This window comes from Acanthopagrus latus, chromosome 17 (genome assembly GCF_904848185.1).
Source record: "Acanthopagrus latus isolate v.2019 chromosome 17, fAcaLat1.1, whole genome shotgun sequence".
Lineage (NCBI taxonomy): Eukaryota > Metazoa > Chordata > Actinopteri > Spariformes > Sparidae > Acanthopagrus > Acanthopagrus latus.
This window is the reverse complement of record NC_051055.1, coordinates 6,631,902-6,657,961: the sequence shown is the minus strand read 5'-3', so window position 1 is coordinate 6,657,961 and position 26,060 is coordinate 6,631,902. Positions and strand designations below refer to the sequence as shown.

Genomic DNA, 26,060 nt, shown 5'->3' with positions numbered 1-26,060 from the left:
CATTATAGCTATTAAAAGTCATGCTTTCACTGCTATGAGTGCAGCAGGATCTTTAAACTGTGAGTATCAGCATTGGGGATGCAGCGCTTCATCCAGGGCATTCAAGGACACACACGCTACATCTGTGGTAGGACATCGCAAAGAATTATGGGATATTATGCAAAAACAATATAAAAGTGCTTCAATTACATACTGAACAACTTCCTGCTTCAGTCTCTGGAGTCTCTCTTTTCTCCCGTCAAATACAGTACATATAAAGTATATATGCATTGAGGACCCACACAGTTATAAGTGCCACCCCACACCCTGCACCCCACATCACTCTACTCTGCACACACACACACACACACACACACACACACACACACACACACACACACACACACACACACACACACACACACACATAGACCTTACATCCTCTGGAGACAAACCAATCCCCAACAGCCAGAGGGTGACACCGCAGCAGGCAAACTCATAACACTGATGTCCAAGTTGAGCTGCTGAGGCTGCTCTTTAAGGATAGAGTCCCTGTCCAACCGATGGCTGTCACTCCCAGCGCCACTGGACATGTGTGATCCCTTACAGAAATCAACCCAGTAATTTGTCATGCCAGGCTCCCAGTGATATTACTCGGTCAGCACAGCGGCTCCCTCAAACAGTGTAAGAGGAAGACCGCAGCTGTTATTGTGGCAATAATTCAATTTTTGTCATCAAATTAACACAATCACACCGGGATACTGGGATAATGCAGTTTATTTGTAACGACTGGGAACACCTGGTGAAGTAACTGCAGGAGTGGATCGTTAAATATTTAACTGCTGGATAATTGTTTGCTACAATGCAATCACATGTCATTCGGGGACTGTATGAAAATGAACAGGAGCAGTGGGGTCAGTAAAGGGGGGGTGTTATTTGTGTTTTTTGATGCTGAGAGTAGGGTACTCTGAAATGATCTGGAGGGAGCAGAGGACGTCCTTATGACATTTCTTCTATCATCTCAGAACATATTTAAATTATTACTGTTTTGAAGACATCAAAGATCAAATATTTATGTTGAAGATATTTTTGTTTAACACAGGTCATGAAGGTGTGGTGAATCATATCTAATTTGTTACAACAATATCAGCTAGTAGCTAACTGGATGGATATGCCAGTTTTGTGAAACAGAATACACGTGGATCGTTGTATTTACTTACACTATATGACCAAAGGCTGCATCCTAAATGAAAGGCCGAACTACAGTGAAGTTAAATGTCTCAAACAAATGATGAATGTGTCACAAAAAGTGACAGTGACCGCTCTTCTGTAGAAAATACAGAATGGCTGGAATATTCAATATAAATGACACCTTCTTTTGTGTAATTTGTTGGCTTTGTGACAGTGATTATTCTAAGCTCAGCTGCCTTCTCCCCACCTAAGTAACTTTCATACACTCCCTTACAAATATGTAACGTTATAACAGGGGTATATATTAGAATTTTTGCATAAGGATGGCACCGTCTTTGCACTAATGTTAAATGTGTCATAAAAAGTGACAGTGACAGCTCTTCATTAAAAAAAAATAAAGAAAGAATGGCTGGAATATTCAATAAAGATGGCACCTCATTTTGTGACATTTTCCACATTTTGGTGATTAATCATTCCACTTCTGCTGTGCGATTTTTTTGGGGGGCTATGTGAAAATGATTATTCTATCATGGTTTAAATATGAGTGAAACATCTCAAATCATCTGCCAGAAGAGGGTGAAGAATCTTTGAAATTATTGAAGGCAAAGTGAGTTGTAACCAAAGAAAATATCAGTAATGCTGAAAAACTGAGCCATAGTTCAGCTTCCTTTCCCCCTCCCAAATATCTCTGTACATTCCCTCGAATCTATATAATGTAACAGGAAGGATGTAAGGTAAATCTATTTTTTAAATGGGTCATAAAAAGTGACAGTGACAACTCACTCTTTACAGAACAAATGATGGCTGGTACGTTCAATAAAAAGCACCTCGCCTTGTTGCATTTTTTCGTAATTCTGGTAATTGCTAGTTCCACTTCTGTTGTGTGATTTGGTGGTTTGGTGAAAAATCAGTATTCTGTTTCTGTTTAAATTTGAGCAAAACATCTCAAATACAAGGAGAAGAAGAAGAAGAAGAAGAAGAGGAACAACAACAAGAAGAAGAACAAGAAAAGGAACGTTCTAAATTATTCAAGGCCAAGTGAGTTGTAACGAAAGAAAAAAGTAATAATGCTGCAGAGGGTCTTGAAAAAGTAAGGCGCAAGCTAAGTTCAGTTCCCTTCACCTCATGCCAATAACTTCTGTACTCTCCCTTACGACTATACAGCGTTATAACAAGGCTATGAATCAGACGAATGTTGCATTTTTCATAAGAAGTGATAGTGACAGCTCCTCTTTACAGCGTGGCTGGAATATTCAACGAAAAGAACACCTCGTTTTGTTACGTTTTTCATAATTTCGGTAATTGCTAATTCCACCTCTGTTTTGTGTGAATTGGTGGTTTTGTGAAAATGATTATTCTATTATGGTTTGACTTTGAGCAAAACATCTCAAACACCCAGTGCAGTTATTAAAGTCAAAGTGCCAAGTAGCAATTCAACAGTGCCACATTTTGAGATACTGGAGGGAAGGTGTTGCTTTCCCCCCCAAGTCAAGAGGAGGGTCCAAAGAAAATAATGATAACAGCTGCCTTCTCCACATGCAGAATTTTTATTTTATTTTATTTTATTTTTTTTTTGCAGTCCCTTACTACTTTATTATTTTACAGCAAGGGTATGAAATATGAGTTTCTGCGAGGATGGCACCACACCACTATGATCAGGATACAGCAAAATATTATTATTTTTTTTAAACAGAAATCATGAAATTCCCCTTTTTCAAATTAACTGAAAAATGTGGGGAAACTGAAGAGAAAAAGCTCTTCACATCCACGCCACCCTCCTCTTCAGCATGAACAAATCAGCCATCGCTCGTGACAGAGCTGTCAATAAATAATCCCATCAGCAGACAAAACTTTATCTATTATTTAATATCAACATGTCACTATCACAAAAAAATGTTTTCAGCCTCCTGAGCGAGACAAGCTCGCGTGTCTCCAGTCAGAAAGGCCGCTGGGCATACCAATGAGCCATACAAACAGCATTTGTTCTGAAACATATTTGCTTTAAGACCGAACATGATGAAGCCACCAGACAGCCCACCTCCACTGCCCCGACGCTGAATGGCACTCCCCAAATGTGACTTGGCAGTTCTAATCAAATGATTTAGCACATTAAATCAACCTTTCCCCCTGTAATCAGATTATGTGAGTGCACTGCGCCGCATCTCCACAGCATACAGTATACCTTAACCTATTAATATGACCAACCTTGTGTCAGTGATTTCCCCTGCGATGGAAACAGTATCATGTTAATTATCGCAACCATCTGGTCCGAGCAGTGGAAAGAAAAAAAAGCTTTCTCTTCCTCTCGCAGATTTGTACCTGTCAATCAAAGGCGGCTTCAAACAAGCCACTGGGGCTCAGGAACAGCAGAGAAGAACCACGCTCCAGTCTCAGAGGATTTAGGAGTGGCGTTAAATTAATCTTCAGCTGGCAATTTGACTCTCCTCTCTCACTGTGTTGTTGCTCTCACCACAAATCATTATTGATTTTGGTGCTGGGTCCCTAATATGGCCAGTAAACGCTCTCTATGGATGTTTAGCTTGGTAATTTTAGACAGTGTGCCGGACTGCTTTTAAAGGGTTCAATCTCGTTTTTACTCGCGTGTTTTTGTAGGGTTTATTGTGTGTATTAAACATTGTAGCACACAGAAAAAAAATTGCATATTTCTTGTCTTTAAATTCCCATGTGTTCATTGTTTAATTTGTTTCAGTTTTTTGTCTAAAATGGATCATAATACTCCCATTTTTTTCCTCTGACTTTTCTCAGTGACAGGGCTGAGATACCGAAATGATTCACTGCTTATGACTACCACTGTCCCATGACATCACTGCGTTTGGATCATGACCAAAGCTGTGTGTGAAGAAGAAAGAGAGAGAGAGAAAAAGGAAGGAAGGAAGGAAAACAAAAAAACTTTAGCCACCAGAGGACGGGGAGGGAAACGCAGGAAGAGACAAACCAAGGAGGCTCGCAAGACAGATGCTCCCCTCAAGGTGAACCACTGCTGACCCGTCTGCCACATAAATTATTCTGTAGTTTCAGACTCCATTCCAAAGTTGTGGAATTGGGTTACAAGATAATTTCACAGGCCACTTGCTTGTCTTCCTTGGCAGTCCAACTGGCTAATTGAAGAGAGTGATTTCCAGTTTGGGCAACTATTCAGAACATGGCAGTCAAAATCTGAATGATTTGAGGGCTCTCTTTCCTCTCTCTCTCTCTCTCTCTCTCCCCCTCTCTCTCTCTCTCTCTCTATCTCGCTCCCTCTCTCTCTTTAAATATTCAGAATATTTTTCTCCACTGTAAGTCAGTCTAATTGTAGGCAGGAAAAAAGGGCTCAAATTCTGATTGACAGTTTATTAAGTTGATAAATAAACAAAGCAGGAAAAGGCCAGTATACTGTCTGTCACTGGAAACTGACTGTGTGCCAATTCGAATACATTTTACAGTAAAAGGTTGGACACACATTAAGGCTCGAATGCAAAGAATTCACAGCGCGCTTTTTAAACGCGGCATCGTTTTAAACAGGGAATTTTGTGTGTGCTTAAAAATGAAAAATCAGTCTAGACTTTAGGTTTCAGGTTGAGTTTCTTTTTGGGTCATTTAAGGTCATGACATCTCAATCCCAGATCACCTCTCAGCGGTGCATTATGGGGGAACGAGTGGCCAAACTGCCACTGCGGCTAATCCTGGTGTGTTTAACCAATACAGGCAGAGATGAGCTGGTGATATGAGCTGTATTAAATGACTGCGGTGCACTGGTGAAGGGCTCTCCCATGTAACCCTCTCTCTTTCCCTGTAATGGATGATATGAAAAATGTAACAGCTAAATTAATCTTAGGGGAAAAAAGTGGCGCCAAACTGACTGCTCCAGGGTCCTTTAAGAAAGAAAAAAAAAAAGGTGTGGAAAAAGAAATGTTTACCTGAAATGCAGGCGAGGCAAAAGATTGTTTTGTTTATGTGGTGATTGTTGAGGCTCTCAGTTTGTCTCCATCTCCTGTTTATTATTTACACCCCCTCCAATAAAACAAAAAAAAAGGAAAGAAAAAAAAAAGAAAGAAAAAAAAAACAATAACAACACGGGCGCCGAAATCAGGGCGACGCTAATTAATAAGTGGAAGTTCAAGTAATTTGTTGGATCAAGTGAAGTTCACGAAGCGGCGGCTACGGTACCCGGGGAGGAACAAACCTTATCTTCAAACAAAAGCGCGAAACGCTTTCACCTCCCCAGTCAGTCCGTGCGGATCGCGGCGAAGCGCAGCCTCATCACGGAGAGCGGTGCTGAGAAAGAGAGAGGGGCAGAGAGAGAGAGAGAGAGAGAGAGAGAGAGAGAGAGAGAGAGAGAGAGAGAGAGAGCGTGTGTGTGTTTGTTCGCGAAAGAGAGAGAGAGAGAGAGAGAGAGAGAGAGAGAGAGAGAGAGAGAGAGAGAGAGAGAAAGCCAAAGCCAGAGCCAGAGAGACGAGAAAGATAAAGGAAAGACAGACGGAAACGATAGACTTGTGCGTAAAAAGTAGTGGTGCCCCCCTTCTTCTTTTTCTTTCTCAATTTCCATCAGACAAAAACCCAAACCGGCTGCTTGGATGAACCAGAACCTATCGATCTGTCAGTACTACACCTGGATTCACTGACCAGCCGCACAGCAGGCATGTCCCGAAGGAAGCAGAGCAACCCCAGGCAGATCAAACGTAAGTTTTTTTTTTTTGGTGGTAGTGGTGGTGGTGGTGTGTGTGTGTGTGTGTGTGTGTGTAATGTTGTCTCGCCGCTACACCAGGCTTATTAGAGTTTGCGGGAATATAGTAATGATAGTGACCACAGTGAAGCTGATTCAGCAGCGCTCTAACTATCACCACTCATGTGTTGCCTGTCACGGTCCACACGCTCCGCTCTCCCTCCGCGCATATTTCGTGTTTTTCTTATACATTCTTCTCTTTTTTTTCTTGCTTTATTTCTGGCTTTTCCCCATCCAAATCCCGCGGTGCTGCCGCCGCGAAAGTTCCCCCCCCGGCTGCTGTCAAGTTTGCGGCGAAAATGAAGTTATTTTCCTTGTTTGTTTGACTCTGTCCGAGTTTACATCCCGAGCGGTGCGTCAGGCAGCGCATCACTTTGGCTCGGGCGTGCAGACCAAATCTCTCCGTGCCAATTAAATCATCGATAACTCCACGTGTAAGGCCAATAATCCATACCCGGCCCGTGTGAGGAGACAGGTTTAAGAGGGCGGTTTGGTTTGGAATTGCTCTGGTGTTAAAATGTTGTTTATTTTTTATTATTTTTTTTTTTTTGTAACACATAGACACACACGTGCATCACACACACACTCACCCACCCACCCACACACACACACACACACACACACACACACACACACACTCTCCAACTCCCTCACACACTTCATTTTTTATTTATTTATTTATTTTTTTTGCTTCCACAGAGACACACTCACACAGTTGCAGGTGTGTGTACATAAATACGTGCACACACACTTGTTCTAAACTTCACTTAGAGCCCCCACATGGAGTGTAAATATTGATTCTCAGTGTGTGTGTAGCAGTAACTCCTGTTACTGCAGCTAAAGAGCACACGTGTGGCGAGTTATGGCTTGTTTTAAATGTGAATTTGACAGAACTGTCTCATTCCTCTGGAGAGAGTGTTGACCCTCACTCCCAGCAGCACAGTTGACACACATTTGCTTTTCCGAATTTATATGAAAATTTAAACTGAAATTTACTGGACCATTGTTTTTGTTTTTTGTTGTTGTTGTTTTTTGTTTTTTGTTTTGTTTTTTTGCTCAAACATATTACTAAAGTAGAGCCTCATTGGTCTACAATAATTCGAAAGTGTGTCATAATCACACAGTCTAATTTTATCCATGATAGATATTTATAATGAAACGTTTTTAACAACTTTTCATAATTTTAACCATTTTAAACAGCCCACAGATCGTCCATAAACATGTGGGGATCTGTACACACACACACACATAAACACACACACACACAGACACACACACACACGGACACAAACACACATTCACATCTCAAATACAGCTGACATCTGAGTGTGTGTCCAGAGTGTGTGTCGTCCACTGTACGCTGTTGATGTCAGAGGCTAAAAGCAGACTGTTGTTACTTTGGGGTCGAAATCTCAAATATCAAACCAGTGGCAGACATTTGTCTCGTTCTTATGATTCTGTTGATCTGTGCTGCGAGATGTTGTGGAGAAGGCAACATTTGTGTGTGTGTGTGTGTGTGTGTGTGTGTGTGTCCATGTGTGGGTGTGTGTGTTTTCATGTGTGTGTCAGCTCCCATGCATGAATTCATGAGGGCTTGTTGATGTACAAGAGCTTTTTTAAAAATTATTTTTACATTTGTGTGTGACAGATTCTGCGACAAGAGATTTGTGTTGTCTTGTTTTATTTTACACATAAAAATGATTGTTTCACCTCTTCTGTATTTATGGATCGTGCGTTTTAAAAAAAAGTTTTTAAAAGCAATGTCGTTTGGAATTTTGCTTTATTTCATGATTGTGTAGTGACAGAAAATTAGGATTTATTCATACGTGAAAAGAAGCTGAAAAACAGCAGCTGTATCAATTTTTTAAAAATCCATCCATGGATTTTTTTCAAAAAAGATTTAAGTTGGATGATAAGAAGGGTTTTTTTTATTTAAAATGCTTGTGGGAAAAGACGCACTTATTTTTCATACAGTTTGGGATAGTTTGGTGCAGTGTGTGTGCCGTGCTCTGGATAAAAACAATTCATTTGCAGGGGCACGCTTTTGTCTGAAGTTCATATTCGTGCATTTGCTGGCATCCGACACAAACCCGCAACCATTCCCAATCAACAAAGAGGCTCGGCAACGTGTGACGTGATAGGCCCACTCATCTTTGGACCAATCCCATCGTCGCATCCGAATTTTGTTGTCGAGCAAAGCAACTCTAATGTATTTTTTTTTGTCACGCTTTCGTCATTGTGACCCGGCCTTGTGTGAATTAGTATGTCATGTGTAAGATCTTGTTAATAGGGGAGCCGGTGTGCGGCCGTATAATCAAGCTCTAGTTAGAAACAGAAAGGTCACGAGGAGCCTAGATCCTCTCTCCTAGCCCGGGAACTCTGGGAAAAAGGCCGAGGAGGCACTGCACAGAAAGTCAGCACAGACAGTCATTCTAAAGGACAAAAAGGTTGTTGGGCGCAGTTCCCCCACCCTCTCCACCCTCTCCTGCATACATTGGACCGTTATCTAAAATTGTGATTTATGCAGTATTTTAATATTTTGCTTATTCTTTCCCCTTGGGTGCTCTCTGAGCGGTGATAAAAAGGCGATGCTGAAAGAGCACCATTAATTTGCTCCGATGACTGGGGAGATAAGGCCAGATAATGGGAAAGATAAGCAGGGAAGATATACCATCAGAAACCCGATTATTACCATTAAAATTCCAGCCCAGCAATCTGCAGCTGGCTGATAATTCCTTCTCCGTTTCCACCACTTTGGATGATAAGGCAAAAAATAGTCACTCAGTGCTCCTTGATTAGGCTGCCTGGATATCCCGATAATACAGTGATAAATTATGTATTTTCCCCCCTTGTTTTTTTTCTCTGAAACGTTACATCTGATTTTTTTATATATTTATATATAAATATATATTCCTGCCCCCCTTTCTGTATCCCCCTCCCCTTGTTGCTTTTCCAAGAAAACGAAAACCCCCCATACACTTTTATTGTAATAAGAGTTTGATAGAAAGAGGAGATAGTGGTGGAGGTGTTTTGTGTGGGAGCACATATCAATGTTATCAGCTCATCTCCCAGGGCCAGCTGCTAGCTGCTGTTGTTTTTAGCCTTATCACCCCGTGCCAATATGCCAATAAATTGCCCAGATTGTTAGCCGTTCCAAGGCGGGTCAGGAGAATTTGACAGGAATGATGAAAATATCGCTGATGCTCTGCGGATTGCGATTAGCTGCTGTAATATGATGTGTGAATTCCACCAAGCTCCCTCTATCCTCTCCTCTCCCTCTGCCCCCCCGTCCTCCTCTGCTCTCCTCACCCCCTCCCCCCCTTTCCCTCCCCCGTCGCCTCTCTTCCCCGGCTGCTGGTGGTGTCCATACCTCTATTCGTACTGAGAGGAGAACATTTTGATGCTTAATAGGAAGGAAAGATATGAACAGGCTGAATTGAAACCAGGCCCCTCGGAGTAATTTTTCTGTAAAATTGCCCCCCAAAGTTTCGCGGCGTAAAGGGGAATCTGGATGATGTAGGGAGCGTGCCTCCGCCACTGTTTATGGGAACATATTGAAGCAGCCCTCTGAGGCCATGGGCGGACATCTAATGTCAAATGTGCTTATTAAACTGACTTAGTGTTCTCCCCTTTACTGTTGTCTTCATATGGACCGTCTGAGAATTCATGTTGCTGCCTCTGGCTCTTTTAGTCCACATTGTCCAACCAGAATCCAGCAGCGTACTGTAGTGGTTATAACGCTCTCTTACTGTAAGTTTGTATAGCGCCCGGGCGGCAAGTGCACAAGTCCCTAGAGCTTACTACTGTGTCATGCAGTCAAAATGCCTCATCTGCTCATGTGATGTTACATCTGTAGAGCTGGTCCACTGCAGTTTACTGAAATGCTTTTTTTATTTCTCTATTTTTTCTCTCTTTTTTTTTTTTTACCCATAATGCTTTGTGTAGAGTTGAAACAGGGACTAGTGATGCTTTGATAGATATGAATTTTATCATCCCATTTGGCTTATATATTTCATATGAAGGCCTTTGAGGAGGATGATCCCAGTTGTTTCCGGGTCATTTATTTATAGTTGTTTGCTGCTGCTGTGAATGTATCGACTCCTAGATTTTTGGGTATTGTTACGTTGTGAAATGGCAGGAGTGTTGTGTTTTCTTTGGTTTTTAGCAGCTGCATTACAACAAAGTGACAGTTTGTTCTGCTTGATCTTATACAATATTGTTGCAATATCGTAATCGGGAAAAATATCGTGGTATCTGAACATCCCTGTGCTGACCATGAAGTTAGCTTAAATCCCAGTATAATGCTGGTACACCGTTGGATCACGATAATAAGGTCCCTGCTTTTCTCTGCTAGTCATTTTGAAACTGAACCACAGCTCTGCTCCAGCTAAAAGTCTGTTTTGTTTTTTTATCGTAGCGACCATTTTTTTCCATCTCCGCTCTACAGTTAATCTCTCCAACTCCTTAGCATAAGGCCACTTTATGTAACGTTAGCATACTGTTTATCATATCAGGTGACATTTCTATCTTTGAGGGGCATTTATCAGAGGCAGATTACAGTAGTAAGGGATAAGGGGAGTGTTTACTGAATTGACTGCCAACATCCTGTATCTGAATTTGTGTGTGTGTGTATGTTTGCTTGTGTATACATTGGTGCATGTACAGTATGTGTGAGGAGCATGTGGCTTTTAGCAGAAGGATCGGAGCTGTTAGCTTGATGTATTTTTATTTTCTATTTATTTTTTTTCTCTCTCTCTCTCTCTCTCTCTCTCTCTCTCTCTCTCTCTCTCTCTCTCTCTCGGGGAACAGACTCCTCGTCCATATTTCCTACAACTCGGCTCAGCTTTGCTTTCTCGTATAAGGAGACGGCGTGCTGTGGAAGTCGTATACGCTGCGATTCACCCTTGGCCCACAAGCGCTGGCAACTCCAGCAGTCAGATGTTTTGGGGGTGTAAAATCAAAAAATGTTTGCATGCCAGCCTCCCTGTATATTTAAGGGTTTCTCTTTCATTGGGTGACAATCACGCCGTGTCTCTTGTGTTTCTCTTGTTGATTTCTGTCAGAAGAAGAATGGTTGTTGAATGCCAACTTTCCCTCAAACATCTGTTCCCTGCCAATAACAGCTTGTGCCGTTGCCTCGTCTTAGCTGAAGGATCCCCAATTGCCTCCTCACTTTTGACACAAAACAACAATGCAGATGAATGTCATCTTCTTGTAATGTTTTTTTCTATTGTGTCTAAAGTATAATGTGTCTTGTATAGAGAAAGTATTTACAGCACTGCTAGCACTGCTTATGTCACAGGCTGCTCAGCTATAGGGAGAGGAATGCATAGCAGCTGCCGTTTCCTTTGTTGACAACAGTGCTGTGTGATGTGCTGGACGGGCTGGGGCTGGCAGCCGATGGACTGACGGTGCCTAATCCTGCCCTCTCTGTCGCTGTAGCCTGCAGTGCCTGGACAGCGGTGTGAAATGTGGGCAGGGTTGCTGCAAAGGTGGAGGTCACTTCCTCACGCGGTTTCCTCTTTATCTTCCTCTTTCCTGAATTCCACTGCTATTATTCCAATAAACCGCTGTTCCAAGCTGTCACCATTGTGTTTTCATTCAGGCACTGTGGCCGTCCCCGATGTGAGCAAAATGTTAATTTTAGAAACGCGAAGCCAATCAAAGACAAAAATCTGCTCACGCTTCGACTGTTCCTGGTCGTGTGTTGTCTTTTTCGCTGTACGTTTCAGTCTCCAGCCGTATTCCTCCCTGTTTATTTAGATTTTATATCAATGATGCCCATTGAGCCCCCAGGTAACAATTGACTTTCAGCCTGCTTTAAGTTAATAGCCTTGTCTCTTGCTTGTAGGGATCAATATTGGTATTAATTAATCACCATTATCAAGAGCAGGATCTAGTTCCATTTGTTGTTACATCAGCAAAATATCAATAGAGAAAGTGGACTCCCTGATCGTCATGGCAACTTCATCTCTTAGGTCAAAGAGAGTTTATCTTATCTTGCTGCTGAGAGTGGCAAACTGCTTAGGAATCTAGTTTAGACTCAAAGATCATTGATTTAAGCCTTTTCTCACCCCCAGCTTGTTGTTTCAGGAGAGAGAGGGGCGAAAAAAAAAAAAAAGAAACAACAGAGGAAGGCAGCATTCTAATCACAACAGAGATGTAAGATTTAAATATTGATGTCCAAAGGCCATTACAGCAAAGAAGGCCTCTGGTCTCGCTGTTGTTCAAGTACGTCCTTTTAAGACCCAGACAAAGCTTTGATTATCAGAGGTGTCACCGTGGAGTATGTCTGTATAGCTGACAGTGTGAGACTGCAGGGGAGATCAGTTTCCTGCAGCCACCGACACAGAATGTTAACAGATCTACATCCTGGTGTGTTTTTGTAGGCCTCCATACGCCCGCCATGTACAAATGCCTGTTGCGATTAGGCAAGGTTGAGTTAAGCTGAAATGATAAGTCGATCAACAGAGAGATTTGATAATGAATTTATTTTTAAGATGTTTTTCGTTTCTTTTTTTTTTAACTAAAAAAATTAACCTGTTTCACCTGCTCAAAGGGGATTTGTTTGTTCAGGTTTTCTTTGTCATCAGTCATCAGAGTTGACAGACTCTTTATTGTTCTTGGACTTTTGGGAACGATTGGCTCTTTTCACTTTTTGCGGACATTTTATGGAGCAAAAGATTAATGGCCATCTACTGATTAGGTAGATTAGTCCTTTAATATAAGCAGAGGTGGGAGCAGTGTTCATATCCTTTTGTCCATCCTGACCTAATACCACACTGTAAAAAATTATTCCATTACAAATAAAAGCCATGCAATCAAGTATTCATGGAGAATATAAACCATCTACTCACAGCAATAATCAGAAGTACAAGTACTCACTGTGCAAACATGGATTATTTATTATTGCCCATTAGATTTTTACTGATGCAACTATCTGTAAGTAGAATTTTACTGCTGTAGCTGGCCCACGTGGTGCTAACTTTCACTTTCAATTGTGCAGTTTTAAACAAAAATATTTGTAGTGTTGTGACACATTTTCTGTCTGAAATCCTATTCTACTCATGGCTGAGAAAATGCAGTACAAATTAGCATTACATCTATGTAATTGGGAAAACAGTACTTGTACCTGAGTAAATGTAAACTTTAAACGTCACATTCCTCCGCTGCCCAAAAGAAAATGAATCATAGCTGTTATTTATTAAAAGTCGGTAATTATCATTTTTTCCATCCAGACATTGCACATTCTTTTTAATTAGGACGTTTTTTGCACATTGTACAAAGAAACGCCACCGTGATTAAGAATTTGACTAATGAGTCCGTTTCTATGTGTATGAGAATGGAGTAGCCAGTTCTCATGGGAAGTTGAGTCTGGTCGGAGTTATTTGGGTGGTGGCAGGGCTGGATGCTTGGATGTACCTCATCATGCTGCAGAATGCTCCTCAGGGTTGGAGCAGAGAGCAGGGGCACTGCCTGCTTTTTTTTTTTTTCTTCCTTTTTGCCTCCGGGACACAATTGCCTCATTTAACATTCTCTATTTGGCCCCTGCCAAGAGGGGAAATAGCCAGGGTGAGTAAGAGAGGCCGACACACATCATGAATTCTTCTTTCATTTAACTTGCACAGTCCCTTTTCACCTTGGTGATGCACATGGATCAGGAATGAAGATATTGCTCAATTAAGGGGATTTCTGAGGTTGCTCCTGAGGTATTGCGGTTATTTTTGTGCCATGGCGAGGTTTTGATGTATCATGGATATGGATATTGGGTTCATCACATTTGTGTGATGCTTTGACATCTCCATAGCCCAGAAGAGAAACAGCTCTGCGCCCGCAACAGGAACTCGCCTCTGCCATATTCAAGAAATAAAGTCTGTCAGTCTTCCAATGCAGGGATCTAAATAACTTTTATGTCTGTATTAAGATTCTTTTTGTTTATTCCAATTTAATTAGCTACAGTCGATCAAAACATTTTCATGGAATATGTCAGAATAAATATCAGGCTTTTGACTGAATCTTGGATGAGAGAAAGGAAAGGGACTCCTTGGAAATATGACTCATATTTTGCAGCCGGCATTGTCACAATATGTTGTCAGCAATTTACAGTAAAAAAAAATAATAATAATTGGCCGAGCATTGAGTTTGACTTGAACCACATACATTGTTTCAGTAATTAAAAAATATATGTTAAATTGGAATTTGAGATTCTAATAAAATGGGATAATTCAGTGAGCACCGTCTCCAGGGGAGGATAGTAGCTGGCACACCAGAAAGTGACGACCTAATAGATGTTCGGTGTAAATCTCTGGCTTGGCAGGAATTACTGAGGATGTATTTGTGGGGGGCAGCGGCGATGCACAACTTTGCATTGGAATGAACTGCAGCGGGCTCTATAGTTAAGGGATAGGTGGCAACAGAGGATTAAGTAACAAGCTTTTCAGTTCAATTTGTACATCAGCATTTTCCGCCAGACGAGCGCCACAAAACACATAGCATCTTAAGGCTGCGGTGGAAAATCACTAATGACAAAGCTTTGTAAACAGATAAACAATTTATGTCAAATATGCTGAAAATATAAAACAAACTTCAAAACATGTTAATACTTTAAAGAGGCTGTGTTTTGATTTGCACCATTGCAAAGCTGGTAAAGCTGTTGACAGCACAGCTTACACATCATGTGATCAGTGGCCATATCTGCCTGCGCATGATTAGCAGGGAGCACTGCTACAGAAATAGCCATAATGGAGCCGCATTCGGAGCGTTTGACGATGATCGATTGTATTTACAGTAAATTATGCAAATCAGATTAGACAGAGCGTGTGTGTGATATTGGCCGGTGACGAAAGCAGTGACGAGTTGCAAAGTACACGTCTCCTCCTGCTCCTTGTTATTTCAAAGCGGGCTTTGTGAAGTGACAGAGTAAACATCCAGAGAGAAATGCAGCCGCTATTATTTCAGACTCAGCCAATTTTCTTTCTCTGTGTATTTCAGAGAATGCTTATCTAGTAATTACTAAAAACTGTTGACATTGAGCAAGTGCTGTAGCCAACTAAAATGCCTTTTTGTCTTATGATATCAGATTGGATTTTTATCTTAGGTTCACGCAATCACGCATTCCTGAAAACCGAAGATAACTGGCTCAAACTCCTTATTTCCAGCACGAGTGCTGAATTAAGAGCCTCATTTTGAAAAAAAAAAAAAAACTACAATCATTACGTCCTGCATTCATTGCTGTGGTGAAATACTGATAATATGTTTTCTTTTCCTCCTTCTGATACAGTCCAGGATGTGCCTGTGAATCTCAGACACATACATTTGACCATAATCAAGTTTTTTAAGCTTCAGAAACAGGATAACAACTGGGTCAGATGATAAGCCTGGGCAAAACAGGAAAAAAAAAGCCTCCTCTGATAGACGAGGGGGAAAATCTGATTGATTGATGTCTGCTGGCTTTGCCACCATCACAAGCCAGTTGACAGTTAGTTTGGGATCAGATGATTTCACTCCTAAGATTGGGGTTGAGGGGAAGCTAGGCAAATATGAAGGACACAAAGGTCAATGGCTTCTCTCCTCCTCTCTGTATCTATCTCTCCCTCGCAATAGCTTGCTTTGACAAACTGTAATATGTTGCTAAGCTTTGTGGCAGCAGGACACATGGTCATAGTTTGTACAGTAATATCCTATTGCAGTAATCTCACAAGGAATGATTGAAAGTGCTGGAGGAATCTGGTACTAGCAGGGACCCGTTGACATCATCAGCTGCTGTGGACTGGCAGATGTCTCGTGACTTGTTTGAACTGAATTTTCCCATGGGATTGAATAAGTTAAACAACAGCTTTGACTCGAAGTGAATCTGTTATTGTAAGCAGGATCTGATAAGGCGGCACCATATTATGAGTTTGTGTAGCAAAGAGGCCAAAAATGGAATCTCCGGCGAGTGTCTGTCTCTGTGGTTTCGGAAAAAGACGCACATGGAACGGTGACAAAGGATGATTGGATGCATATTGTAAATAAACACCCAAGTCTTTCACGATCGCTCCTCAGTCTCTCCATGAAGACGTTTCCAGACAACGTTTCATCTGCTCTTTGCTGCTTAGATCGTGCGTCGCTGAGATGAAGTGACAAGGCTTGCTCTTCGTTTGACCCCGCACGGCGAGGAAACAGTAACACTTTGAGTCGGCTTAACCAAAACAAACTCTCGGAAGATATTTTTGGTCGGAACGCGCTGCAATCTTGCCAGTGTTTGTCATTTTGTTCCTTTATTGTTAAGGAGCTGAAATTTAATAAGTGCCCTCAGTGTCCATAGTGACTCCTGTGATATTGAATAGGAGCCTTGAATAGGTTCCTCTGAGGGTCCATCTCTAATAGACATGACAGACATGTCCATTAGCTTTGTAGGGGGCTGCTTTCAAGATCAAGGTCTCACTTATAATGAAGTGGCTATGCAAATGCAAAGTCAGATTCTACTATTGTGAATCACTTGTTTTAATCAAGTTTTTTTTTTTTTTTATTGAAAGAAATGAAGCCTCCATTCAGAACCACTAGCCAAACAATAAAAAGGATAATCCGAAGACAATTCCCATCCAAATGGAACCGGACATCATTTAGGGGGACGAGACAACAACTCTTTGTTTGTTTGAAGTGGTTGATATGACAACCTTCTTGTCAAAGACTCAGGGCGAATAAAAGGGATTTGTAATTACCATAATTATCTCTTATATGTTTTCACCTAATGATGTCCATTAAATGCCTGAGGCTTCATTTAGAGACCGCCGCGCTGTAGGTTGGCATAGACGCATAATACAGCATGTTACATTACACAGCGCGCGAGTAATGAACTTCTTTCATCAAAGATGTTTATCATGCAGTGCTTCTGGGGGGAAAAGCCAATATACTTCAGCTTTTTGTTACAGTTGGATTATAACAATTCTCATAGTTCCCACTTATCTTTCAAATTTTCTCTACATGTGATATCAACCCAATTGGCTTCATGTCTAAACAGGATGGCTCTCTAATCTAGACCACTGTTCGTTTCATGTAAAACATCTCATTTTGTGGCTTAGGCTGGTGGCTGCCTTATCGTTACGTAATTCACTGCCCTCTCCCTGATTTTCTTTGTGGCAATTTATTTAAATTCCCCCATGTTTATATATTTCCTGTCTCCTTTCATTCAAAATGATTGCCTTTCATGAGCTCAAAGACTCATCTTCAAGACTTTTGGTAACTTCGCAGATATGAATTCACAGCGGAGAGAATAAGAAAAAAAAAAAGAAAAAAAGAAGCTATTTTGTTGGAGAGCACAAGTGGAGGGAGTGTCAGTGCATGTCCGTCTCTGTCTCTAACCGAATCCAGAGGTTGAACTAACCCCGATCAGAAGTGCAGATATAGCACTCTAACAGTCCACACCTCAGCAAGTACATCGTTTGAGAGATGATGCCTGAATACATGTGTGCTTTCCTGCTCCCGCACTAAGGCCCTCAGTCCTGCATGTGGCTCCGCTCCTGTGGTTGCTTTGGTCTTTGTCCGCCACCTATCAGCATATCAGCAGTGTCTCTGAAGCCCAGTTGTATAATGCACCATTTATGGCTTTGTGGAGGGAGATGGCGGTCGGGCGGCGGAATAGCTCCAGGCCTTCCCCTCAGTGAGTGGATTAACGGCGGCCTGCTTTAGCGCACACTACCGCGGTGTGAAATCGGCCCCGCTTCGGCGCCGCGCGTTGAGGCTCCCTCTCTCTCTCTCTCTCTCTCTCTCTCTCTCTCTCTCTCTCTCTCTCTTTCTCTCCCTTTTTTCTCCCTCTCTCTGTTTCCTCACCTCCATGCAAAGCCTCTCCCAGCCATCTGTGAAATGTGGAAACTCTGTGTCTAAGTTGAGTTCAGATCCCATCCCCTCCGTCAAGCTGAGGCCAGGAAGCAAATGGGCAGGCAGTCGGCGGAGGGGGTCTGCAGGGGAGGAGGAGGAGGGAAGGAGAGAGAGGAGGAGGGTGGTGGTGGTGGTGGTGGTGGTGGTGCTGTTGAGGGGGGATCAGCTCACTGATGTCGTGCCGCGTGTGCAGGAACCCTGCCTGTTCTCCGCGGGCGAGTTGGAGGAGGGTCCAGGCCTGGGTGCCGGCCGAGAGATCTCTGGTTCCTGCTTGCAGGTCCAAATCCCCCCTCTGTGTGTGTCTGTGTGGAGGCGAGGCGGTGGCACAGCTCCCCTGAGCCCCTGCCCAGTCCTTTGAAGATAAGATGGTGATACAGAGTCCCTTTCGGTACGTCGCTAACCGATGGTCTTTGTGTGACACACATGCCTCTCTCCTTTGGAGCCCGCAGCTAAAACACCTATGGTCTTTACTGGAACGAATCAGCTGTATGGCTTCAGGTCAAATTAGATTATGAATGGGTGACAAAATCCTAGATTGTATGTTTAGGATATTTGATTTTTTTTTTTTTTTTTCTCACCATTTCATGCTGATAACGTGGAGTTCTGCTGTGGTTGATATTTCTATTTGATTTCCCTCCACTGAGAAGAATCACTTCCATAAATTCTCTTCAGACGCTCGCCGCTGACTTAATTTTTTCAGTTTTCCATGGCAACGAGTTGTCATCTTAACTCTGCTGATTTGCCTGCTATCTGTGCTGTATTGCTCTTGATCATGACAGTTTTTTAAACACGTCTCTCCTCTGCATTTATAACCATATTTTGAGGCACTCGCGGGCCAATTCTCCCACTTCTGGCTCTCCATAGTAGCTTTTCACAAGAGCGACCATCATAATCAGGCTTTTGAATTATGAACTCAATATTCCCTGTTTTTTTTCTCTCTCTCCCTCTCAATCCTGTGGCTTTGGGGTTCAGATCTGTGCATAATGTCTTGTGATTGCATGGCATTATGGTGGTTTGGAAAGCCGAGTCGAGGTCCAGCCACGCATCATCTTTCCATAGACAATGTGGATCTCTGTGTCTCTCTGAGCTCATCAGGGATGGGGCGTTGATTGCTTTTTGATACTCCTCCAACGTGGATGAGGTCCTGCATACATCAGCTAATTAGAATGTACTTACAGTGTGTGTGTGTGTGTGCGCGCGTGCGTGTGCGTGTGTGCATGTGTGTGTGGCGCGTGTGTGTGTGAGACGGACCCCACACTTCTCATCTGATCCTCAGCCCAAGTGCTCTAACCACACTCACTGAAGGCTTTATCAAATTCCCGACAAGAGAAGAAAAGCTATACAGTGCAGGACTGGTGGGTGGGGGGTGGTTATGTGTTGGTGTGTGTGGTTGGGCTGGAGTTGGGGTGGGGGGGTGTGATTTGACGTTAGGGAAGAATTAAACACAGAAAATGAAAAGAGAATGTGTAACGACAGGAGTTATTGCAGTGTTTGGGTTGAAGTTCCACAATCCCGCTACACGTTCATGGGAAAATCTAATGACAGCTGTTAGAGGTTCAACTATAAAAACCACCTTCCTGCTGTTCCAGACCACATTCAGCGGAGTCTGACACACTGGCAGAAGTGGAGTTAACTTCATCCCATTGTGGCTAATGACGGTGGCTTTGCTAGAAGCTCTGAATGGATGGCACAGCAGTAGGGAGGGAAGTTGCAGCAGCTAATTAGGCAGCACAAATGAGCGAGTGGTATCATCCCATGCACCTTGATGATATTACGGTCGTGGACCCGGGGAAAGTTTCACTGTTGCCTCGCTGACTTTGTGGATTACGGGGCATTTCAGCAAGGCCATATTGGTCAGGCCGGCACCTAGCACCTAGTTTGTGCTTCACACACACATGTGCACACACACACACACACACACACACACACACACAAAAACTGCTCGCCAGACATCCTAGCCCATGCTATGATCTGTGGAAGGTGCTGGGGCCTCTCTATATATTTCATAAAGGCATCCTATTACACCCCCATGGCTTGTGGGGAACTGTGCACTTGTGGTTTAGTCCCCAAGCAGCGGAGAATAAAGTGCAGGACGTGGCACTGGAACAGAAATCTAACTGCTGTTTCCTCAGGTAATCTTGACTTGGATCTTAATTCCAATAAAGTGTTTTTTTTCCCTTCACAGCATAAGCCAGATCCAAGCAAGAACACTCCACTCTGTATTTCTGCGGTCATACTTTATTGAATATCATTTCAGATAAGAGGTGTAATCCTTTGGGTGGAAGTGATGTATATTGACCAGCTCAATGATAGCGATACAGCGCATGTCTCTGATCTCAGAGTGGTAAATAACTATTTGTGTCAGCGGCTCAATCAAATGGCGAAGAATATTGAAAACTGTCCTTGTTGTTGTCAGTCTCCAACTTTGTCAGACTCCATCTGAATATTTAAAATGTCACTGCCGGAGAGCAGAGAGATGCAGATAGTTGGGTGCTTTTGTAGGTAAAGTGACTGGTGAATTCTCAATACGTGAATGGCAGGATGAAAATGCCAATCACTTTGATTATTAATCTTTCTATCAGATCAGCGGAATAAAAATTTTGAGCAGCTGTCAGAATGATACAGGTTCGCTCAGGTTTACTTAAAGCTCCTGAAGACATGGTTTCAAATATTTGGTGTTTCTCTGTAACATGTATTATATTCAATTAGAAGTCAAACAGTCAGCTGATCAACTTCATTAAAGCTATGCTAGAGTGGTTTGATAAGATTTGGCTCACAGTGGCCCCACAGTGTAAATCAAGCAGCCCCCGATATTGTGCTCAGATTTTTAATCCGAATTCAAATCTAATTCTGATTGGTGCACAGGACTGTGTGATGTCATCTTTGTCTAACTGAGCCCTGCCAACTTCACTAACATTTTAAGAAATTAATAAATAAATAAATGTTCTAACTTTGGCAGAAAATTCTGTGTTCATTTGGACCCCATCACTCATAGTAAGAAGTGTCTTGAAAAATTAGCTTTTAAATTAGCAATGCAACACTATTGAAATGTACTATCCAATATGAACATTTTGTTGTAGTTTAGTAATCTGGATTAATATTTTGGCATACTGTAGCGCAGTGTTAAATAAGGTAAACAAATGCATAACAGTGCATCACATCTCATAAGCTTAACATGTTGTTTGGAGGGATGGACGAACCTATATTCAGCATTATTTTTGTATCCAAATGTCAGTGAATTCAATGAATTTAAAAATGCGATGCTTTGGTTCTGATGCAGTATCTTTATCGGTTGAACCTTAGTTGTTCGTGTCACTGGTAGCTCGAGCTGTCATATGAATGCAATGGACTGAAATAAAAAAAAACATAAAATCAATTGGAGTAGAAGTATAACACAGAAGAAAGTGGCATTTTGATATATTTTATCTGTTCATTTAATTTCCTAATTGGGTTTCAAATCTGTATATAAATCATGTTCAAATAAAGTAAGTCAGTGAAGTTAATTTCATACAGTACCTTTTGCAGAGCAAATCCACACACCGCTTAACAAGTAAAATTAATTAAAAAACCAGACCATTCAGACAAAACAGCAAATAGAATAAACAATAAAACATGAGCAATGATAAATCATAACAAAAACACCAGGCAGCACAAGATGAGGAAGAGGCCAGTTAAACAAATAAACACACAGATCAGAATATTTATTAGACACATTCATACAACTGATCTTGAAAAGCACAACATCGGTAAACTACTGTTAATTATTTGTTCTGGGCACCACACCTTTAGTTTGTGAGTGCAGTCCATTGTTGGTTCCTTCCTCTCTGCACACAGCGTGGTGGAGCTGGAGCAGTGAGCCGGGTCACTCGGGTCAATACGACACTGTTACAGTCTCACCTCTCAGAGTGACTGGCTTTTCTTCCATCAGTAGAGAGCAGCCCTCTCTGCTCCCACATGCTTCATTTCATCAGGGTTTGTTTTTATCTTGACCGGCCAGGCCCATGACCCCCGAGCACTGATAGTCCAATAAGACTACAGGAGAGCATCACCGGGCCATCGGGGGGGGTGACTGAAACTGATCTGAACCGGGCTAAGTTTTTCTTCCCCGTTAAGTTTGCATTTGCATTGGTTCACCGACCCGCGCTCCATGTGTGTGTCGAGCTATTTGAGCGAAAGTTCAGTTTGAAAAACTTGGAAGGGCGACGATGAGCGGTCACGGACTTAGCATGAAATATGTGTCATGAATTCAATGCAAATGTATCTTATCAGGAACACTGAATATGCCAAAGCTGCGGCAGAGCTAACACATCTAATTCTAAAAAACACAAGAAAGAAAGGAAAGGCCGTTCTTCTCAGAACTGTTCAATTTCATGAGCCTGCAGAGAGTGCCATGTTTACTTTCCCTTTGCATAGAAGGAGAGAAATGAATGCTCAGGGTTCCCTGTAAAGACAAACATGAAAGGAATCACCGAGAGTTCTTTAGGCCCTTTCTCTTGTGTTGTGTGTAATGCAGCTTCTTTACTGCCTAGGTAGTCTCTGCCATCTGACTGCTGTTTGAAGTCAGCAGAAGTCGACAATATTTGCTTTTCAGCAATTCTCGCCCACTGTGTCTCTCTGTTGCGTTTGAAAGTGTGACCAGTGTGGAGTCTATCAGCTCGCTCCTTTGGAGGAAATGGCTCAAATTGGCCGTTTGGTTCGTCGACGGACTGGCGACAAGGTCCTTGCAAGTGAGGGGCTGGCGTTCATTGGTGTCGTGGGGTGAATGTGATGGACAGCTACGGGTGGAGGAGGAGGAGGAGGAGGAGGAGGAGGAGGAGGAGGGGTGGGCCACGATGGGGGAAGTTGGACAGAGAGGGTGGTGGGTGCAGACCTGCTGGGGTGCGATCTCACCAAAGCACAGAGAACGGGCCAATCTCAGTCTGCCCCCCCCACCCCATGCCCCCCCCCCAACCCCAAAAAAAGAGACAGAAGGTAAAAGCGAGGGAGTTCCAGACTCATTATCCTCCCTTCACTTCATTTCTCTCTTGATAGGGTTGGGTAATTGTTCAGTACCAGTGCCAGTACACATTTCTTTTTCTTTTTTTTTTAAGTAAAACTCTTCATTATGTTTACAAAATTAAGTCAAATCCTCTAAAAGCCTTGGTATGTGATGCAGAAAGAAACACCTCCTGTGTAAACTACTGTTTAAAATGAGCATTATTTAAACAAGTAAAAAATACAATCAAGGAGTCAGCACACTCGACTTAGTGTCTGACCAGGAATTCAATTCCAACTTTCGACAGTCTGTGTTATGCAAACATTGCAGTTGGTACCCAAAAAGATTCAAATGCATCCTTCCAGTGCTTCTCTTCTGCCTTCTAACATACAGCGGTCCTGCCATAGTGCTCACTTAAGAGATGCAGAGCAACATATTCCTAATGTACAGTACTGTACTGTTTTCCTGGTTCAACAAGCGCATCTTTGTGGATTCGAGTGCTTTTTCTTATGGTATTATCCAGTGAGTGTGTATGAAAGCTGTTCCTTTTCTCTAGTGGAGGTGTGTGTGGGTGGGTTAGAGGGGAGGCTGTGAGGCTGCTGAGACCCCGGCGTTATCAGCACCAGATGCAGGTTGACTTCAGACTTTGAATGGAAGGTAAAGAGAGAGAGGGGGGAAATTAATGAGAGCCATAAAGCCAGCAGGATAAATAATTAGCCAACTGGTCCTAAGATCCGTCCCTTCATTTGCAGCTACAAATAAATTCTCCCTGCAAAGTTTGCTTGTCAAAACTGCAGCCCGATGCTGTGGGCTATTTCTCGCATGCATGTGTGCGTTTTTAAGATTCATTTGTTGGTGTTTGGCTGCGTCGTCCCTTCTTCATTTGTCATGTATATCCGAGTGACAGGTTTCTCTGTCATGCCACCGATAATTGGCCGGACCGGTGCTTCCTCCAAATGTGTGCAGCACAGACACACTGAATAAAAGACAATTCACCTGTCATAGTGTTCTTCATAAATCATCTGGATGAGAGCATGTCATATTGGTGTCCACATTTTTGTTTAGAATAATCAGAAGGACATAATGTTGCTTGTTTACTGGAGACTGATGTTCCCCAGCTGAGCTTCTAGAAACGGCGCAGGCTGTAAAACACATTGCTTTGTGCAGATACAGAGCCAGACGTGCCTCCAACCGCATTTATGTCCGACAAGTGATGTCATTTCTCTGAACTGATTGCTACTTTGCCGTGGCCTCGTCAGGATCAAAGCTAATTTTTGCTGCATTAGAGGACACTTTGTGCCAGTGTACTGTGTGTTGATCTGGAGTGTTTACATGCGGTTCACTCCCTGAGGATTTTGCATTATTGTTGTCACACTATATGGAGCACAGCCACTTGTATTGTTCTAATACTCCACCGGTAGAATTGAAAAGAGCTGAGCAATCACTGAAAGACTTACATTATCCTCCAGTCTTTGATCGCTATTCATGTGTCTGCGCTAAGTAATCTTCCCCTCTAATCTCATTCACAGATATAAATAAACAAGTAATGCTCTAAACGAGAGGGAGCACACGAGTGAACATCCGGAGGATTATGGTAATTTGTGGATAAATAGAGGTGTTTAAAAAATGTGACTTTTTAGTGAGAAAGTTACTTCTTTAAAAAAAAAAAAAAAAAATCTGTTTTCACTCCAGGAACCAGGGGAACTTAATCAGTAAATTGTGTTTCACTCAAATATTCAGCATGAGTGAATAAAGAAGTGATGATCTTTCAGTGTTCTTGGCTTAGTTAAACAACCGACAGTGTATTACACTGTTACATTTCCTGCGCAGTAATGAAAGTTCAAATTCCCCTGGGAATTTGTTTAGACAATACAGACGATATTGATTGATTAACAACTTGTAAATAAAAGTCCAAAACGCTAAATACCATCCGAATCGACGTGTCCATATTGCCGATTGATTTTTACGACATTGTGCTTTTTTTCTCATCTCTTCCAACTTGACATTTGGAAAGTCAGAAATCAATTATGTCTCCTTCCCAAATGAAAGGCGGAAAAAACTAGTATATGACTTTAAAGTCAGCCTAGCTCGCCTTTGACACGGCACATTACAAAGGGAAAGGAAAATCACACTGCATACCTGATCCATAAAAAAAAGCCTTTGAAATGGATTGCTGGGTGGGATCCAGTCTGGCACAAGTCATGGCATTGATGGCACAGCCCCTGGGCGCAGGGATACTTGGCCTGGACAAGACGGTTGCTGGGCCCGTATCAGTGGGCACTGGCCCATCCTCTGGGAGCTCCTAAGCCATGCCGTCTGAAGAAGAACTGATGGGGTTGGCAGCACATATGGGCATGCTACGGGTTTTTATTTCAGTCAAAAACAGCCCCGATGTTATCGCCTTCAGTCACCAGCACAGCAGCATCAGCGAGATGATTGGGCTTCACGGGGAAAACAAACCCTCCTGCAAATTAACTTCAAAACAGAAACTTTCCTTTTGTTCCATCTGCACTGTCTTTTTAGTTTTACACCGTACATACATCCCAGGTGCTCAAATCTAATTGCAAACAGACATTTCTATCTTCCATATTGTGTGTTGGGGTGACAATTTGTTCCGGCTAATTGGAAATTTTGCGTTGGCCTTCCCCGCACAAAACATCATCCTATCACGAATGACACTGATATGATAAGCATGGATTCGGCCGGCCTACACTGTTTTTTTCAAGGCAAGACAGGAAGTTGACAGCTGCAACAGTTTTCAGTAATAGTTAGTTGATAACCATCCACGGGGTAATGAAACTTCCACCTTTGATGAGAAGTTGAAAAGAGAGTGTTTCACTGTTGGCTTGGCAGAACATTAGACATGGCTGCAGGCAGGCAGGGGCAGGCGAGGGATCGAGCTGTTTTAATAGGGCTCATCCAAAGGTGACGAGAGCACCGCATGCACTGAACTGGAGGTGTGAGCCGGGGCTGCCAGTACATATCTTTTGTCTTTCATTATCTTTATTTCCTTATTATTTTAAATGGCCGGTGTGTGTGTGTGTTTTTTTTTCTTCACTAGAAGCTTTTTTGATATCCATTTAGATTGGAGCTTCATTAAAAAACCTCAGACAATGGAGTGACTTCTAATTAAGAAGCGCCGCATCTGGCCCCTGGCACCCTATCCCGTTGTTCCATCTATTTTGCTGGGGAGAATTCATTTGTTTCTTAATTAAGAAAAACACCAATAGCGTGAAAAATCTGCTTATGGTACCTGAATCCTAATTAGTTAAATAGTGAGGGGAAGGGGAAAACACATTCCAGTAGCCCTAGAAATGAACTCAGAGCTGATAA

The 26,060-nt window shown here is 42.4% G+C and overlaps 1 protein-coding gene across 2 annotated transcripts in view; it reads left to right on the top strand.

Annotated features, from left to right (window-relative positions):
- The first annotated feature begins 5,061 nt into the window (after window positions 1-5,061).
- The window catches only part of zfpm2a (zinc finger protein, FOG family member 2a), a 122,896-nt gene continuing 101,897 nt past the window's right edge, over window positions 5,062-26,060 (top strand). The window contains exon 1 of one of the 2 annotated variants that reach the window (XM_037075533.1): window positions 5,062-5,849. In XM_037075533.1, the coding sequence (XP_036931428.1) occupies window positions 5,810-5,849 (40 nt within the window). In that variant the 5' untranslated portion in view covers window positions 5,062-5,809. The remainder of the gene's footprint in view (window positions 5,850-26,060) is intronic. The other variant, XM_037075534.1, reaches the window with a different exon arrangement.